Source organism: Gorilla gorilla, chromosome 19, assembly GCF_029281585.2.
Source record: "Gorilla gorilla gorilla isolate KB3781 chromosome 19, NHGRI_mGorGor1-v2.1_pri, whole genome shotgun sequence".
NCBI classification, from domain to species: Eukaryota; Metazoa; Chordata; class Mammalia; order Primates; family Hominidae; genus Gorilla; species Gorilla gorilla.
Genome location: NC_073243.2, coordinates 77,033,607 through 77,052,255, shown reverse-complemented (window position 1 = coordinate 77,052,255; position 18,649 = coordinate 77,033,607). Strand labels below are relative to the sequence as shown.

The window sequence follows — 18,649 nt, the reverse complement described above, 5'->3', positions numbered from 1 at the left end:
TGGTATGTTTCTCTGGAATTTTTTTTTTTTTTTTTTTTTTTTGAGACAGAGTCTTGCTCTGTCGCCCAGGCTGGAGTGCAGTGGCACGATCTCGGCTCACTGCAAGCTCCGCCTCCTGGGTTCACGCCATTCTCCTGCCTCAGCCTCCTGAGTAGCAGGGACTACAGGCGCCCATCACCACACCCGGCTAATTTTTTGTGTTTTTAGTAGAAACGGGGTCTCACCATGTTAGCCAGGATGATCTCGATCTCCTGACCTCGTGATCCGCCTGTCTCGGCCTCCCACAGTGCTGGGATTACAGGTGTGAACCACTGTGCCGGGCCTCTGGAATGTTTTTATTATCAGCAAGGATGTTATTTTACTCCTCTTCTTAGAAAAATCTTTGAATGGGATTTGATCATGATTCTTTTCTGTTGCTGTTTAAGAAACTTAAAAATTAAGTAAACCAAATGAAATAGTTTCCTGTACTTTTAGAAAGGAGGTATAAGCCAGGATAGTTTTTCATGGTTCTGGAGCTCCTCCTCCTGTTGTTTTTGCAGTGATAAAAGAAATAATATGGCTTCACACTAAAATCTGCCCCCTCTGCTTTTGTCTGGACCTCCTCTCTTTTGCCTTTCGTTTCCCTCTCTTGCGAAATGTGGCTTTCACTCCCAACACTTTCTCCTGGTTGTAGGGCTTCTACCTTGCAGGGAGCTTCAGTTTTTGTTTTTTTGTGTTTTGAGTGTTTGTAGGTCCCAGGTGTCTTAAGCATAGTTAAACTGTCCTCCCGTATTCACTCAGTGAATTAGATTTGGCAGAGCTCTCTCCAGTTTGGGTTATTTCCGGTGAACATGTGTTGTTAATTTTGAGTTTCTTCCATTATCAGGGCCTGTGCCTCTCTTCTCTCACATAGATGCTGAGACATAGCTCTTTCTCCTCATACACTCTTATTTAGGGACTCAAGAGGGTACCTTGTCATTTAGTTTTTATGTAGATAATATTCATTGGTCTTTCATTTTGCTAGTCTAGTTGCTCTATTTTTATGGGAGAATTTGAGGGTTTTTTTTTTTTTAATTAAAGCAGTTGGCAGACATAAAGATGCCAGACATAAAGATGATTGTATTTTTATATTGCAAAGATTCATACTTTTAAAAACTGAGTTAGAAATTTAAAGTCTTGTAGGTAACATTGAGACTTGATGTCTGGGATTCAGGATGGACACGGGTCATCTATACCCTTCCATGGTACTCACAAAAGGTTTATTTGGAAGGAGAAACAGGCTTTGTTTGGAGCAGGTTTAGGGGAAGTGGTTAAGGGATTCAAAGCTGTTTTACATGAGAAAAGGTTAAAGGAAGTAAGGAAGTAAAGTATAGGTTAGCTAAAACAAGATGTGGAAAGCCTGCCATTAAATGCATTTTGTTTCTGAGTAGAACTAGGATTGAAGGGATAAAACTTCCAAAGATACAGATTTGGGCTTAAAGTTAATAGTAATTTTCGGGCCTGGCGCAGTGGCTCACACCTATGTAATCTTAGTGCTTTGGGAAGCCGAGACAGGCTGATCCCTTGAACCCAGGAGTTTAAGACCAACCTGGGCAACATGGCGAAACCTCATTTTTACAAAAAAACACAGAAATTAGCAGAGTGTGGTGCTGCACGCCTGTAGTCCCAGCTACTGGGGTTTGGTGGCTGAGGTGGGAGGATCTCTTGAGCCTGGAAGGTCGAGGCTGCAGTGAGTTGTGATTGTGTCACTGCACTCTAGCCTGGGTAACAGAGTGAGACCCTGTCTCAAAAATAAAGGTAATTTTTTAATAATCAGCAAACTCTAAAGAGGGTTTTATTTTCCTGACAGGCAGCGATTCATCTCTTATAGGAAATATTAAAAAAGTAAACAATTCACCAGGTTGAGTTCATGCTTTAGAAAGGCAGTTGCACTGAATAGTCTTCATGTCCTAACCCATGTCCTGTCCACCTTGAGTTTTTAGCATCAACTCTTGAGCTTCCTGCAGTTTAAATGGCGGGAAAACTATTAGACTTTGGTTGTGCATGTTGTTTCCATATTGTTGTGTTTATCAGCACAGCACTTACAAAAACAAAGTGGATAAAGTGCTGATAATTCAAATCCTAATGGCATATTTCTAGCTTTACTGGCAAAAACAATGTCTTTACCTTTTCTATCTTCCACACATATTGTAAGGCCTTACACGTGGAGGTGCTCAATTATATACTTACTGAATTGAACTGGCAAGAAAGATTTTTTTGTTGATTAGAGATCCTATTTGGTAGAATGAATCTTTCTTTATAAGTTAATAACATAACTAATTTCTGTAGTTTCAAGCAAATCCATTTTCATGTATTTTTAAACAATACCAGCTTAAAATACTTCAAAGACTGAAATAATATAAAGCATATGTCAATCATTCTGTGGGCTGGGTCCATCCTCCAGGTTCTGATGAATAAGAACGACTCCTTACATTCTCTTGTGTTCTTGGGAAATAGTATCAAGGAAAAGAAAAAGATATGCCTTCCATGAAATTATCTCCCAATAAGGAATTTATAGCCAAATGAAAAGGGATTGAAGGAAAAATTTAAATTCTGTGTCCTTGGGTACCTTAACTATACTGGTGGCTTTATAAAAATTGTCTTCAGAATGTTAGATCATTAAATGTCAAACTTAGGGTGGCATATCTGGTTGAGAAGCTCTTCAAGGATAGTCGTGAGCTTTAGGGGTTTGTGAACCCATTAAAATTGTGTACAACTTTTGCATGTTTGTGCACAGGGACATTTTTCTGGGGAAAGAGTCATTTTCCTTGGATTCCCAAAAATATCTTGAGCCTGAAAAAGTTTCAGAATGAATGAATCCTAATCCATTCCCTTTTATTAAAGATAGACAAGGAGGCACGGAAATGCATGTGACTTACTCGAAGCTACCCTGCTGAATACTGATAGAACCAGGGCTATTCCTAATGGAATGAGGGCTAACAGGCCTTGTTCTAAGAAGATTTTCGTATTTCCTCTTTTAATCCTTTTAGCTATCCTCGGAAGTAGGTATATTTATTATTCTCATTGTGCGGGTGAGGAAACTGACACAGAGAGGTAAGATAACTTGCCCCAGGTCACACAGTGAATGAGTGGCAGAGCAGGATTTGGACCCAGGCATTCTGATTCTAGAGACTATATACTCTTAACAGCTACAGTCTCTCACAGAGGATTCTCCAGAATGCCATGCAGCCAATAAGCTGTTTCAGGACTTAGTGAGATGGAATTTGCAATGTGAAAATGGTTCTGGCTTGTTGTAAAATAAATGAAGTGACTTTATAAGTTTTTATAAAGTTAAACATATTGAATCTTTTTTTTCCTAGCATGCAATGATGCTACCTGTTCTGACCCATCACATCCGCTACCACCAATGCCTAATGCATTTGGACAAGTTGATAGGATATACTTTCCAAGATCGTTGTCTGTTGCAGGTAAGAATTATTCTCCTGTAAACTCACATAATAACAAGATAGGAGTAATTCATCTTGCAGGTCACAAATGGTACATTGGGTTCTCTATCCTGGGAAGTGACAAGGATTGTTAGAAACATAGTTCTCTCCATTGCTCTACCCTGGTTGCCTCTGCTGCTTTCCAGCCCATTCTCTTACATTTATGTGAGACTGTCCCTAAAGAAATTGACTAAAACTAAAATTTGTCAACTCTGAGTACCTTATTCTGACTTTTCCTCCTTTATGGCTCTCCTTTCCAGGTGCTGAGTATTCTAACTTCTCTGAAAGATGTAGATTTTTTTTTTTTTTCTTTTCTGGTACAGAGTTTCGCTCGTTTCCCAGACTGGAGTGCAATGGCGTGATCTCGGCCCACTGCAACCTCCGCCTCCCGGGTTCAAGCAATTCTCCTGCCTCAGGCTCCTGAGTAGCTGGAATTACAGGCGCCCGCCACCATGCCTGGCTAATTTTGGTATTTTTAGTAGAGACAGGCTTTTGCCATGTTGGCCAGGCTGGTCTCGAACTTCTGACCTCAGGTGATGTGCCTGCCTTGGCCTCCCAAAATGCTGGGATTACAGGTGTGAGCCACCACGCCCAACCTAAAGATGTGGATTTTTATGTTTGTTTGCAGAAGAGGGCTTGCATCAGAGATCTGGAAATTTGTTTTTTGTTTGTTTTGGCCACTTTAAAATTTTTTTCGATAGATTTAGGGGTACAAGTGGTTTTTGGCTACATGGATGAATTGTATAGTGGTGAAGTCTGGGCTTACCTGTCACCTGAATAGTGTACATTACACCTAATAGGTAGTTTTTCATCCCTCACCCCCCTCCCAACACTCCCCATCTGAGTCTCCAGTGTCCGTTATACCACTCTGTATGCCCCTGGGTACCCATAGCTTAGCTTCCACTTGTGAGTGAGAATATGTGGTATTTGGTTTTCTGTTTCTGAGTTAATTAACTTAGGATAATGGCCTGTAGTTCCAACTGAGTTGCTGCAAAATACATTATTTCATTCTTTTTATTGCTGGGTAGTATTCCATGGTATATGTATACCACGTTTTCTTTATTCACTCATCCGTTGATAGGCACTTAGGTTGATTCCATATCTTTGCAATTGTGAATTGTGCTGCAATAAGCATAGAAGTGCAGGTGTCTTTTTGATATAATGACTTCTTTTTCTTTGGGTAGATACACAGTAGTGGGAGGACCAAATCAAGTGTTAGATCCACTTTTAGTTTCCTGAGAAATCTCCATACTGTTTTTCGTAGAGGTTATACTAATTTATGTAGTTTATGTAAAGTTCAGTGTATTATAAGCCTTCCCTTTTCACTGCATCACACCAACACCTGCTGTTTTTTGATTTTTTAATAATGACCATTCTGACTGGGGTAAAGTGGTAAGTGGTATCTCCTTGTGGTTTTAATTTGCATTTCCCTAATGATTAGTGATGTTGAACATTCTTTCATGTTAGTTGGCCATTTGTATATCTTCTTTTGAAAAATGTTTGTTCATGTCATTTGCCCTCTTTTTAATGGGATTATTATTGTTATTATTATTATTTTTTCTTGCTGATTTGTTTTAGTTCCTTGTAGATTCTGGATATTAGTCCTTTGTTGGATATATAGTATGCAAGTATTTTCTGCCATTCTGTAGGTTGTCTGTTTACAGATACTTGGGGAGATAAGATGGAAAGATCAGGGCTTAGAATTCAACTGGATAGACAGCTCCCTTTCCTGCTTAATTTGGGATGATACAAAGATGGTGCTCCCATGCTGAGTTTTTGTTTTGTTTTTGTTTTTTGAGACAGGGTCTCCCTCTGTCATCCAGGCTAGAGTGCAGTGGCATGATCATAGCTCACTGCAGCCTCGACCTCCTGGGCTCAAGTGAGCCTCCCACCTCAGCCTCTTGAGTAGCTGGGACTCCAGTCAGGTGCCACCACACCAGGCTAATTTTTTATTTTTTGTAGAGATGGCGTCTCACTGTGTTGCCCAGGCTAGTCTTGATCTCCTGGGCTAAAGTGGTCCCTCTAAGGATTAGAGGCGTGAGCCACTGCACCCAGTTTATGCTGTTTTAAAGACTGAACTTATTTCATTGAAATTTTAGCTGGCCATGACTCATCCAAGTCATCATTTAAATTTTGGAATGAATCCTGATCATGCCAGGAATTCGTTGTCTAACTGTGGAATTCGGCAGCCCAAATACGGAGACAGAAAAGTTCATCACATGCACATGCGGAAGAAAGGTATGTCTGGATGATTTTAAGATGTGAATCTCCTATTTTGGCCTGTGTTTTCTGTTGTAAATTATTTCGCCTCTAGGAATGGTTCCCTGGGTGACTCTTTCACCATCTCATATTCTAGTGCTTACTGACTCTTTTTTTTTTTTTTTTTTTGAGACAGGGTCTCACTCTGTCACCCAGGCTGGAGTGCAGTGGCACGATCTCAGCTCACTGCAAACTTTGCCTCCTGGGTTCAAGCGATTCTCCTGCGTTAGCCTCCCAAATAGCTGGGATTACAGGCATGTGCCACCATACTTGGCTAGTTTTTTTGTATTTTTATTAGAGGCAGGGTTTTGCCATGTTGGCCAGGCTGGTCTTGAACTCCTGACCTCAAGTGATCTATCCGCCTCTGCCTCCCAAAGTGCTGAAGTTACAGACCTGAGCCACCGTGCCTGGCCCCACGGACTCTTTTATAGTACTTACTTTGAGCAAGAACTATAATAAGGGTTGATGAGTTTTTTAGAGAAATTTCTTTTTCCTATCCAGTGTTTTAAATAATTGTTTATCACACTTTTAGACAGGTAGATTCCAAACCTTTTAAAATCACATTGAGATGAGATAATTTTTTTCTACTGTAATATGATGGTCCTATAATTCTTCTATCTGTATTTACTTGTGTATTTGTTTTTTATTTTAAATAGGGATTAACACCTTGATAAATATCATGTCACGCCTTGGCCAAGATGACCCAACTCCCTCGAGGTAAAGTTGATTTTTAAAAAACAACTTGATGGATATATAATTCACGTACTATACAGTTTACTCATTTAAAGCATACAATTCAGTGGTTTTTAGTATGTTCACAAAGTTGTGTATCCATGGCCATCATCTAATTTTGCAACATTGACATTACCCCAAAGAGAAACCCTGTACTCATTAGTAATCTCTCCCCATGTTCCTTAGCCTGCCCAATCCTAGGCAACCACCAATTTATTTTCAACCTCTATGGATTTGTCTCTTCTGAACATTTTATATGAAAGGCATCATGTAAGTCAGTTCTTTGTGATTGTCTTCTTTTACTTAGCATGTTTTCAGGATTTGTCCATAGTATAGTATGTGTCAATACTTCATTGTTTTTATTGCTAAATAATATTCCATGATATGGGCATATCGTATTTTATGTATCTGTTCATCAGTTAATGGGCACATGGATTGTTTCCACTTTTTGGCTGGTGAATAATGCTGCTTTGAATATTTGTGTACAGATTTTGTTTGGACATATATTTTGATTTCCCTTGGGTATATACTTAGGAGTAGAATTGCTGGGTCATATGGTGACTCTGTTTAACCTTTTAAGGAACTGCCAGACTGTTTTCTGAAGTGGCTGTACCATTTTATATTCCCAGCAGCAATATAGCAGGGATCCAATGTCTTCACATTTTTGAAAACACTTGTTATTGTCTGTCTTTTTTATTCTAGCCCTTCTATTCTAGTGAATATGAAGTATTATCTCATTGTGGTTTTGATTTGCATTTCCCTCAGGGCTCATGAAATTGAGCATCTTTTCATGTGCTTATTGACTATTTGTTCATCTTCTTCGGAGAAATATCTATTCAGATCCTTTTCCCATTTTTAATTGGGTTTTTCTAAATTATTGAGTTATAATAGTTTTTAAATATATTCTCAGATACAAATTCCTTATCAGATTTGCAAAAATTTTTTTCATTCTGTGAATTGTCTTTTCTCTCTCTTGATGACGTCCTTTGCAGTACTAAACTTTTGATGAAGTTTTAGCTATTCTGAGTTTATTGCATTTCCACACGAATTTTTGGATTAGCTTGTCAATTTCTGCAAAGAAGTCAGTGGGGATTTTGATAGGCTTTATGTTGATTCTGTAGATCAATTTGGGAATCATTACCATCTTTTTAAAAAATGTTTATTTAAAGTGCAGTTTGTTACATAGGTAAACTTGTGTCATGGGGGTTTGTTGTACAGATTTTTTATCACCCAGGTATTAAGCCTAATAGCTATTAGTTATTATTCCTTATCCTCTCCCTCCTTTTGTTCTCCACCTTCCGAAAGGCCCTAGTGTGTGTTGTTCTCCTCTATGTGTCCATGTAACCTGTGGTATTTGTTTTTTTCTGTTCCTGTGTTAGTTTGCTAAGGATAATGGCCTCTAGCTCTATCCATGTCCCTGCAAAGGACATGATCTCATTCGCTTTTATGGCTGCATAGTATTCCATGGTGTGTAAGTACCACATTTTTTTTCCTTTTTTTTTTTTTTTGAGACAGTATCTCATTCTGCTGCCCAGACTGCGGTGCAGTGGCATGATCTCAGCTCACTGCAAACTCCGCCTCCTGGGTTCAAGCGATTCTCACGCCTCAGACACCTGAGTAGCTGGGATTACAGGTGTGTGCCAGCATGCCTGGCTAATTTTTATATTTTTGGTAGAGATGAGGTTTCGCCATGTTGGCCAGGCTGGTCTCCAACTCCTGGCCTCAAGTTATCCATCTGCCTTGGGCTCCCAAAGTGCTGGGATTACAGGCCTGAGTCATCGTGCCTGGCCCCACATTTTCTTTATGTAGTCTATCACTGAAGGGCATTTAGGTTGATGATTACCATCTTAACCTTTTTTTTTTTTTTTTTTTTAAATAGAGACAGGGCTCTTGCTATGTTGCCCAGGCTTACCATCTTAATCTTAAGTTTTCTGATTCATGAACTTGGATGTCTTTCCATTTATCTGTCTTTTTAAATTTTTTCAATAATGTTTTATAGTTTTCAGAGTACACATCTTTTGCAAAATTTATTCTGAAGTATGTTATTCTTTTTTGTGCTGTTATAAATGGAATCTTTTTTTTTTTTTTTTGAGATGGAGTCTTGCTCTGTCACCCAGGCTGGAGTGCAGTGGTACGATCTCGGCTCACTGCAAGCTCCACCTCCCGGGTTCACGCCATTCTCCTGCCTCAGCCTACCGATTAGCTGGGACTACAGGCGCCCACCACCACACCCGGCTAATTTTTTTGTATTTTTAGTAGAGACAGAGTCTCACTGTGTTAACCAGGGTGGTCTTGATGTCCTGACCTTGTGATCCGCCCACCTTGGCCTCCCAAAGTGCTGGGATTACAGGCGTGAGCCACCACGCCCGGCCTGGAATTATTTTCTGAATTTCATTTTCAGGTTGTTCATTGCAAGTGTTTGGAAACACAGTCAATTTTTGTGTATTGGTTTTATGACCTCCAACCTTGTTGCTCCTGTTCATTAGGTCTAATAGTCTTTTAGTGGATTCCTTAGGATTTTGTTATTTTTGAAATAATATCATCTACAAATAGCAGTAGTTTTACTTCTTCCCGTGTAATCCTTTTAATTTCATTTTCTTAACTTAGTTGCCCTGGCTAGAGCCTCTAGTACAATACTGAATAGAAGTATTGAGAGCAGATCTTTGTCTTCCTAATCTCAGTAGGAAGCAGTCTTTCACTATTAAGGATGATGTTAGCTGTTGGGTTTTTATAGATGCTTTTTATCAGAGTAAAGAAGGTCTCTTCTATTCTTAGTTTGCTGAGTGTTTTTATCATGAAATGGTGTTGAATTTTGTCACATGCTTTTTCTGTAGCTATTAACATAATCATGTCATTTTATTCTTTTATTCTAATTGATTTGGGGTGTTAAGCCAACCTGGCTTTCCTGGGATGCCTCCCACTTGATTGTGGTGTCTCATTCTTCTCATGTGCTGCTGTATTCAGTTTGGTAGTATTTTGCTTGAGATTTGTGTGTCTGTATTCACAAGAGATACTTGTTTGTAGTTTTCTTTTCCCGTGATGTTTTGTCTAGTTTCATTATAATGGTAATACTGGCCTCATATAACGAGTTGGAAAGTTTTGTACGTTAGCTTTTCTTATTGAATTTCCTGGTTTTATGAGATACCTTCCCATATTGATATTCTCATTTATGTGTGGTCTTGAGGCCTTTGAAGAATCTGGGAATGGAATGGCCTAGGTCTGTATAAACTCATTAACACAGTTTGACAACTGAATGGAAGCAAATGCTTAATGGCTGATGAGGCTCTGGGGTTGCTTGCAAGGAGGATTATCTTTGTGTGTGAGGTACAGCAGGTTCTATTTGGAAAGCCAGTAGAGGAAACTGCTTGAGGGTGGCTTTGTTTTTAAGATGGGGAGTTGGAAAGTGGAATAGCTGTGCTTATCATTCTGGGGATCCAGACCGAGATGGATTAAAGGTGGGCAGAGTAGGGTTGGAAGTGACAGGAAATCGAGGCAATTACTTCAGCTGCCCACTGGCCTCCACAAAAATTGCCAGCAATGGCTGACACAGCTTCCTTTTCCAATATCTCCTTCATATATCAGGTTTTTTAAAAATTGACTTGCCTTGAGTTGTTCTCTTTTGAGGTTATCAGAAACCAAACCTCTTCAATCAAGAGGTAAAAAGAAAAGCAGGACAGAGCTTTAAAATTCTTGTTTGAAAATGATCATATGCCCATATACCTCACTATGATGTTCTGTGAGAGTCTAAGATCAGAAAAGAATGAATTAAAACAGCCCTTAATCACACCCTCGGGGATGGTGTGACCATGGTTTTATTTTACCCTGCTACATTGTAAAGTCTGTATTTTAATAAGTAGAATTCTATATACCCATAGCCCTCTAACATGGCTGCATGAACACCATAGACATGTACTTTTCAATGATGAAAATCTGGGTTTAAATCATCTTTGTCTCATCTTCCCCTACCACAGTCGTTGGTATGTAAATTGTCTTTTGATAATGTCATTCGAACGCCATGATTTATGTTTTCTTTTGCTCTGTTACAAAGTAGTGGCTTTCTTACCGTGGCAGAAGGGATGATACCTGAGAAACTGTGTGATGTTTGAATTTACCATTTTGAAAATGATATTATTGACAGAGAATAAACAAATAATCTCTCTTGTCCTTTGACATTTGGCCTTTGCTGCTTGTGTTGAGAGCCTCTTGCCCTGAATATGATCTTTTTGCTGATGCAGAGTTGACCCCAAGTGTCTGTTCAGAAAGAGCCTCTTGGCCTTGGCTGCCAGGATCTGCTGCTAGTTGACTGCTATCAGCTAGCAGTCCACAGCTGGGCACAGCTTCTCACAGGGACTGACCCAAGTAAGACAGAACTACTTACCTGGGTTGTCAAGCATACCCTGTCCCTTCCCCGTGTGCTGATCGTCATTGTAAAACTTCCTCTGTCGTGCCCATGTAACCTTGTAATATCCTGCTCAAATCCTGCTGGTATTTGTTTTATGGAACATATTCTTGTTCTTCTGTGCACCCATAATTGTGTTATGGGGCTATTTTTCTTTACTGGACTGTAAGATTTTGAAGGGCTATGGTCCTACCCATGTTTTTTCTCCCTGTTCTTTGTAACTAGTGCCTTTCACAGAACAGGTACTCAGTAAATAAGTATTAAAGGAAGGAATGCCATTCGTCACGCTACTTTTATCCCAGGCTATTTACTTATTGACTAGAAATAGGGCAGCGGGGGGATCAAGAAGGGTTACGGTCAGCAGTTTAAATGGCTGGGTAGTATCTTTCTTAATCTCAGTTGGGATGGGCTGGGGTTTACAAAAAAGGCATGAAGCCTTAAAATTAATAAATAATTCTTGATAGCCTGGCTGCCCATGAAAACTACAAAATAATTAACTTTTATGATGCTGTTATCTCAAGCAAATATGCCACCCATAATTTTTAAAATGTCACTGTTTAACCACCTAAATCTGAGCTGAATAGTTATATTTAATTCATTCATGCAAGTTGTGATGAACTGTTAGCACAAAAAGGGTGTCTGAAGGATTAGGCATTTGGTGGATTCAAGTAATCGATGTATTATCAGTAAGACCCTTGGGAAGGAGGGACCAGAAGAGTGGCAATGGAACAAAGGGGAAAACCAAGCTGCCTTGGTTTGATTTGATTTTTTTTTTCTTTTGGAGAGTCATTGCTACATATAATGCATAAAAATCTCAGCCAGGCGTGGTGGCTCACACCTGTAATCCCAGTACTTTGGGAGGCCGAGGTGGGTGGATCACCTGAGGTCAGGAGTTCAAGTCCAGCCTGGCCAACATGATGAAACCCTCTCTACTAAAAACACAAAAATCAGTGAGACGTGGTGGTGGCCTCCTGTAATCCCAGCTACTCGGGTGGCTGAGGCAGGAGAATCACTTGAACCCAGGAGGTAGAGGTTGCAGTGAGCCAAGATCATGCGACAGAGTGAGACTCTGTCTCAAAAAAAAAAAAAAAAAAAAAAAAATCGGACCAACAGAGATACATATGGGCTATTTGTTAATGTCTCTATATTTAAGGAAATGGCAGTTGCAAGTACATTTTGCATTAAAAGCACAATAATATATATTAAATATATGTAAATTCCCTAAATGCTTCAAGTTGAATTCCCAAGTCCAGTAGATCTGAGATCTACTGGATCTCAGATCTCCTGGGTCTGTGGCCTGTCCTCCCTACAAGTGTCCAGGCAGATGCAGTGAGGTGAAGGAATCCTAAGTTGGGTAGAAGTTCCCACTGACCTCCAAGGCACCCTCTAGCTCTACTCTGCGAGTCACTGCTTGAGGCTTGGGATGCCGGAGTGCGAAAGATTCTGTGTACCCTCACTGGATTTGGCCTATCCCAAGATGGCTTTCCTTGGAGTGAATGGCACCTTACAGTACTTACTGTTACAGGGAGATGGTTGTGTTTTATAAAGTGCATTGAATTCCTCAGACAAAATGTGCTGTATAAATGTTACAGTTAATCTAGATTTCATAATGCCTCTGTTGATTCACTTCTTAAAAACAAATGGAGTGTTTACTGCTCAGTAAACATCTCATCTTGGAACCTGCTAGTATTTATAAAGAGGGTGATTAAAGAAAGTCTAAACAATGAAAGAAGGAACAAAAGATTTGCTACTGCTGTGAGGACTAGCAGCCCACTCTTCCCATTTTTCCAGATAAACCGTTGGCTTAGGAATTGTAGAGTATAATAAACTAAAGTGGTATTTAATCCCCATTCTTATTTATGGCTTATTGCCAGAGTTTAGTCATAATGTAGATACAGAAAAACATATGTTGGATTTGGGCAAATTATTTAATAAATGGCAGACTCTCTGTTGAATAAATCTGTTTAGAACCATGACCTTGTATTTCAACAAAATGAATAATAATCCGACTTTGTGGTTATTAAATCCTTAGATGTAGTTTTTGTCTCCATGAAAGTTTATAAAAGAAATTAAGGTAAAACTTATGCCAGTATGACTTCAGTTAAAATAATATATGACTTCAAGCATATACTAAATATGACTTATTGTCATATTTGACTAAATGTCTTATTATTCTTTAAAAATGCATTAAACATCCAAATATGGTTTGTCCTCAGCTCCTTTGTCCCCAGTTTCTTGCTTTCCATGTGAAGATTTTTCTGTATAGTACTTTGCACTATTAGGAAGAAGATAAAGCCTGTGCCACAGAAAATGCATTTTTATTTTACTGGCTCATGAAAAAGAATTTATTTTTTAAAATTCACTATTTCTTTCTTATTTCTATCCTTACCCAGGATAGCAGCTTAATAGGTTTCTTGAAATTGCAGGAGGACTTAGGAGTTAACATTGTCTTACCATTAAATCATGCCTCTATTCCTTGATGCTTTCTCCAAGAATGATGGCAGATGCTTTTGAAGTTCTGGTGTATTTGACAGAAAGCAAAATCTCAGTATTGAAAAGTTTTGAAAATTTTTTTGTTAATATAATGTGTCATACTCCACTGTGGAACTTTTGAGTCACTCTTGGCTACTGGAGTAGCGACAAAAAAAAGTCCTTTAAAGTCTAGCATATATTTGGTAAAAATAAGAAAAGTTTGTCTTAGGACCTACTGCTTTTTTTTTTTGAGACATGGTCTCCCACTGTCACCCAGGCTGGAGTGCAATGGTACAATCATAACTCACCGCAGCTTTGACCTCCCAGGCTCAAGTGATCCTCCTACCTCAGCCTCCAGAGTAGCTGAGACTACAGGCACGTGCCACCACACCCGGCTAATTTTTAAAATTTTTTGTACAGGCAAGGTCTTACTTTGTTGCCTAGGCTGGTCTTGAACGTCTGGCCTAAGCTGTCTCCCACCTCAGTCTCCCAAAGGATTACAGGCATGAGCCACACCTGGCCTGCCCTTTTTTTTTTTTTTTAAACTAAATTATGAGATTATGAATTTGTCAGCTAGACATGAATGTATTTTCTCTTTCTCTCTCTCTTTTTTTCATTTCCCATTATTGGCTATTACAGTTGAGTATCCTTTATCCGAAATGCTTGGGACCAGCAGTGTTTCAGATTATTTTTGGATTTTGGAATATTTGCATATAGTGAGATATCTTGGGGATAGGACCCAATTCTAACTGAAATTCATTTATATTTCATATATATCTCATATATAAGAAATATATATAAGATGGCCTTGAAATGGCCTTGAAAACCAGATGGGTTTAGACTCATAGCCTGAAGGTAATTTTATACAATATTATTAATACTTTTGTATTAATTAATCATAACAAAGTTATGATTGCAAGCTGTCACATAAGGTCAGGTGTGGAACTTTCCACTTGTGCCATCATATTGACACTGAAGAGTTTCAAATTTTGGAACACTTTGGATTTTGGGTTATGGATGCTTAACCTGTAATTGCTTTCCAGAGTGATGTTTTCACATAAATTAAAGGCCATAAATTGAAAGGAGGGTTCAGAATCACTTATTCATTGTTCACAACCTAGCAGATTTTTCCTGTTACCTTTTATTTCCTGTAAAATTCCAAAATGTGGAGGAATAGTAGGGTAGAAGAATAAACTTACTAATGCGATAAGTGAAATGATAGCAGTTGTGCTTAAATTTCTAAGTAGATGATTTTGTAGCTAAGAATAATTTACAAATATTTTAAATTTTCTACTATATATGGAAACTATAGGGATACTTTAAATATGGAAATTAAACTGGCACACATGAAACAGAATAATACAGATATGATCTAATTTTGTTGTAAATGAAGTGATAAGTGTTGAAGTTTTGTGGGAATGAGGGTGGGATGGTGGGAGTTAGCCCGCACCCCTGGCAGCTCCAGTACTTAGGGTCAGCCTCCCAGTTGACTGTAGGAATGAGAGGTAGCAGGGAAGGGAGAGGGGATGGTGTGTGCATGGTACAGTTGTGCAGGTTGATCAACATGGACTTGAAAGTTGCTAGTTGATAAAAGAGGTGGGTATGATGAAACTAGATAAAGAATAGCCTTGAAAGCCAGATGGGTTGAGACTCGACAGGCAGCTGTTGAATTATTTGGGGAGATGTGGGTTGGTGTCAGAGAGATTTAAGAAAGCACCTGTAGTTAGTGAGGCCAGCTTCTGCTCATGCCCAAGCCTGTCCTTTGCTGTCTTTGCTCAGGCCCCATGGGCTCTGCGTGTCCTCCTTCCCTCCTCAGTGCATCCCTTTGGTTTTTCTCCCCTTGTACATCCCCAAACTCATATTTTCTCTTTCAGCAGCCAGCCTTGAAATAGACATTAAGGTTCTTTTCATATTTAGTCATCCCTCCCCATCCTTCCAACACCTCTAGTGAGCGCATAAAACCAAAGATAGTACATAACCCTTTATGTACTATGTTTTTTCCTACACATACATACCTATTATGAAGTTTGTTATAAGTTACACACAGTAAGAGATTAACAGCAACAATAATAGAATAGTTATAACAACATGCTGTCTGTACACCAAACCCCATGATATGCAGCTTACCTATGTAACAAACCTGCACAGGTACCCCTGAACCTAAAATAAAAGTAAAAAGTAAATAAATAACAGTATGCCAGCATCATGACTCTTGTGCTTTGCGACCATTATTAAGTAAAATAAGGATGACTTGAACATAGGCACTGAGATACTATGACAATCGATCTGGTAGCCCACATGGCTACTAAGTGACAGCATAGAGATACTAGAAAAAGGGATTATCCCAGGTGGAATAGGGTGGGACAGCACAGGATTTTACCATATGTTGAAGAACAGCATGCAATTTAAAACTTATGACTTGTTTATTTCTGAAATTTTCCACTTAATATTTTTAGACTGTGGTTGGCCAGGGGTAACTGAAACAGTCGAAGGTGAAACCATGGGTATGGGAGGGCTGTTGTACAATTCCATACAACTTATCATTTCTCCAGCCTACTGTACTCCCATGCAGGTTTGTCTCCACCACTTCACAGATAGCCTATCAAGGGCCTCAGTGACTTCACAGGACTGAATTAGTGGTCTGTTCTCATCTGACTTGAATCTAAGCAACATTGGGCATGGCTTACCACTTCTCTCTTGAAACACATTCTTCCCTATGGCTGGAGGATACCATGCTGTCCTTGAGGACAGCATACTGGCTTCGTTTTCCTCCTACCTCCCTGGCCAGGTCTTCTTTTCTGGCTTCCCTCCTGCTTGACTTCTCAACTTCGGCACTCCCTGGGTTCGTTCCTGGGACCTTTTTTTCCCTCTGGCTGCATCCTCTCAAGTGGTGTCATATAATTCATCACCTGAAATTCTGTCTAACATTGACCAACCCTAAAGATTCATTAGCAACTGTGTCCTAGCCCATGAGCAGTAGGTTAATATGTAGCACTCTACTGGATCTCTCCATTTGGATATTTGATGGGCACTTTGAACTTAACATGTCCAAAATGCACCTCTTGCTTTTCCCAAAAACCTGCTTTCCTTTTGGTCCTCCCCTCCACAGTAAATGGCACCACTCCTCACAAGCTACTTAAGCTAAAGCCTAGCCATTGACCTTCATTCTTTTCTTTCACTTAGCTTCCAAATCCCAGCTCCAGCTATCAATACTTATTTTCAGCTGTGTCTCCAAAATGCATCCCAAATGTGACTGTTTCCCTCCTCTCCACTGTGACCTCCCCAGCCTAAGCCTCCCATGCAGGAAAGTCTCCTTGCATCTGCTGCAGCCTCTCCTCAGTGCTTCTCTGTCCTGCACTCAGTGTCTACACAGCAGCCAGTGTGGCCTGTTGAAAACCTAAATCACTTCATGTCATGTCTGTGCTCAACCAACGGGGCAGTGAGAGAAGCACATTAGTACTGAGAGAGGGTGCTCCATTGGCTTCACTGAGACACAGGAGGAGGTTTTCCATGGGCCACCTTCTTGGTCATTTCAGCCTTGTATGTGAACATGAGAAAATAACAGCCTGTGGGATATGACTTCATCATATAATTAAAGTCTAAATAAAGTGTGATCTGTGCACTGAGGGAGAAGTATTAATTTTGATGAGGGGCATCGAGCAGGGCTTCATAAAGAAGATAACATTTTTGCTGGGCCTTGAGGGGTGAGTAGATTTTCAGTGTGGCTCATTGTATGGGAGAGAGTGGAAGGCTCTAGGGTGGCAGGGAGCTTGGCCTGAAGAGGCACACTGAGTGTCTTAAGTGATGCCTCTTTCAGAGAGTGCCAGGCAGTTTTGGAGCAGGGCCCAATGAGTAGCTAGGATAGGGTAGGAGTGGGTAATGAGACTGAAAACGTAGATTACACTTATTTTGAAGGACTTCAGATGCTGGGTTGAGTTTAGAGTTGGAGTGATGGGGAACTGTCTTTAGGACATTGTATCAAAATGGATTTTTCAGTGGTCAGAAAATCCACTGAAGGCATTCTTCTTTCTGTCTTCTACCTGATAGTAGTATGGAAATACTCACGATTGTTAGTGAGATATCACCTTGAAGGCTGTGGTTCCCAGGGGAAGGAAGCCCCTGGTAGAAAGCCTGACCCACGTGATATGAAGGAATGCACCCCTCCTTCCCATTAGGCAGGTGCCAGATGCCTCTAGGCTAAGATGGTGGTCTGTGCTCTTAATTATGAGGAATAGGGAAGGTGGTTTGATTACTAAAGGAGCTAACCCTCATGTGTTCTTTTCTTGTGGGGGTGGGTGGGTGAGGGGGAGTGTTAGTATGCTGTATTAAGTAACCTTTTTAATTCCCGTTGTAGGATTAACCACAATGAACGGTTGGAATTCCTGGGTGATGCTGTTGTTGAATTTCTGACCAGGTAATTAGGCTTTTTTGTTTTTTACAATTCCTCAATAATTACATTTTATAGGTAACATACTTATTACATTGCTTTCTTTTTAATTAGCCAAATAAGGCATTGATACACCGTGTATTTTATCTCTCTTGTAGAGCTCAGAAGCCACATGTCTGTGGCTCTTGCCCTGACAACTCGCACTCACTGATGCTGTAATGAGTGAGGTTACAAGATGAAAGGCTGGTGTCTCTGTCTTGTCAAGTATATGTTAAAGTTGCTTACAGCCACAAGAGATCAGCTTGTCTTGGTCTAGATGCTTCAGAGCTTATATTCAATTTGTAAAGAAAGGGATGATATTTTAAAATGTCATTTCATCTTCTAGGATTTGTCTTTGATCCCTTTCTTACTCTTTCTGATCTCAAGGGAAGTAAAGCTTACAAGTAATTTTAATGACCAGATTTTCTAGTGTGTGTGTGTGTGTGTGTGTGTGTTTCTCTCCAGAAGTGTTTTAGGATCCTTAATTTGAAAGTAGGGGTAGGACGCTAGGCGCGGTGGCTCACGCCTGGAATCCCAGCACTTTGGGAGGCCAAGGCGGGTGGATCACCTGAGGTCAGGAGTTCAAGACCAGCCTGGCCAACATGGCGAAACCCCATCTCTACTAAAAATTCAAAAATTAGCCAGGTGTGATGGTGCATGCCTGTAGTCCCAGCTACCTGGGAGTCTGAGGCAGGAGAATCACTTGAACCTGGGAGGTGGAGGTTGCATTGAGCTGAGATTATGCCACAACACTTTAGCCTGGGTGACAGAGTGAGACTCTGTCTCAAAAAAACAAAAAAAAGGAATAGGGGCAGGAAAGTGTGTTTTGCTTTTCTATACTGACACAATTTCTCTTTTAAAGGGAGACAATACATGCTTCTCTTGGAACTCTCTTGA

The 18,649-nt window shown here is 39.9% G+C and overlaps 1 protein-coding gene across 15 annotated transcripts in view; it reads left to right on the top strand.

The window, feature by feature from the left end:
- Positions 1–18,649, top strand: part of DROSHA (drosha ribonuclease III) — a 135,427-nt gene that overhangs the window by 81,511 nt on the left and 35,267 nt on the right. For all 15 annotated transcript variants that reach the window (XM_019013345.4, XM_055367592.2, XM_019013348.4 and 12 more), the window contains 4 exons: positions 3,339–3,446; positions 5,564–5,702; positions 6,380–6,440; positions 17,681–17,740. In XM_019013345.4, coding sequence (XP_018868890.3) covers positions 3,339–3,446; positions 5,564–5,702; positions 6,380–6,440; positions 17,681–17,740 — 368 coding nt within the window. The remainder of the gene's footprint in view (positions 1–3,338; positions 3,447–5,563; positions 5,703–6,379; positions 6,441–17,680; positions 17,741–18,649) is intronic.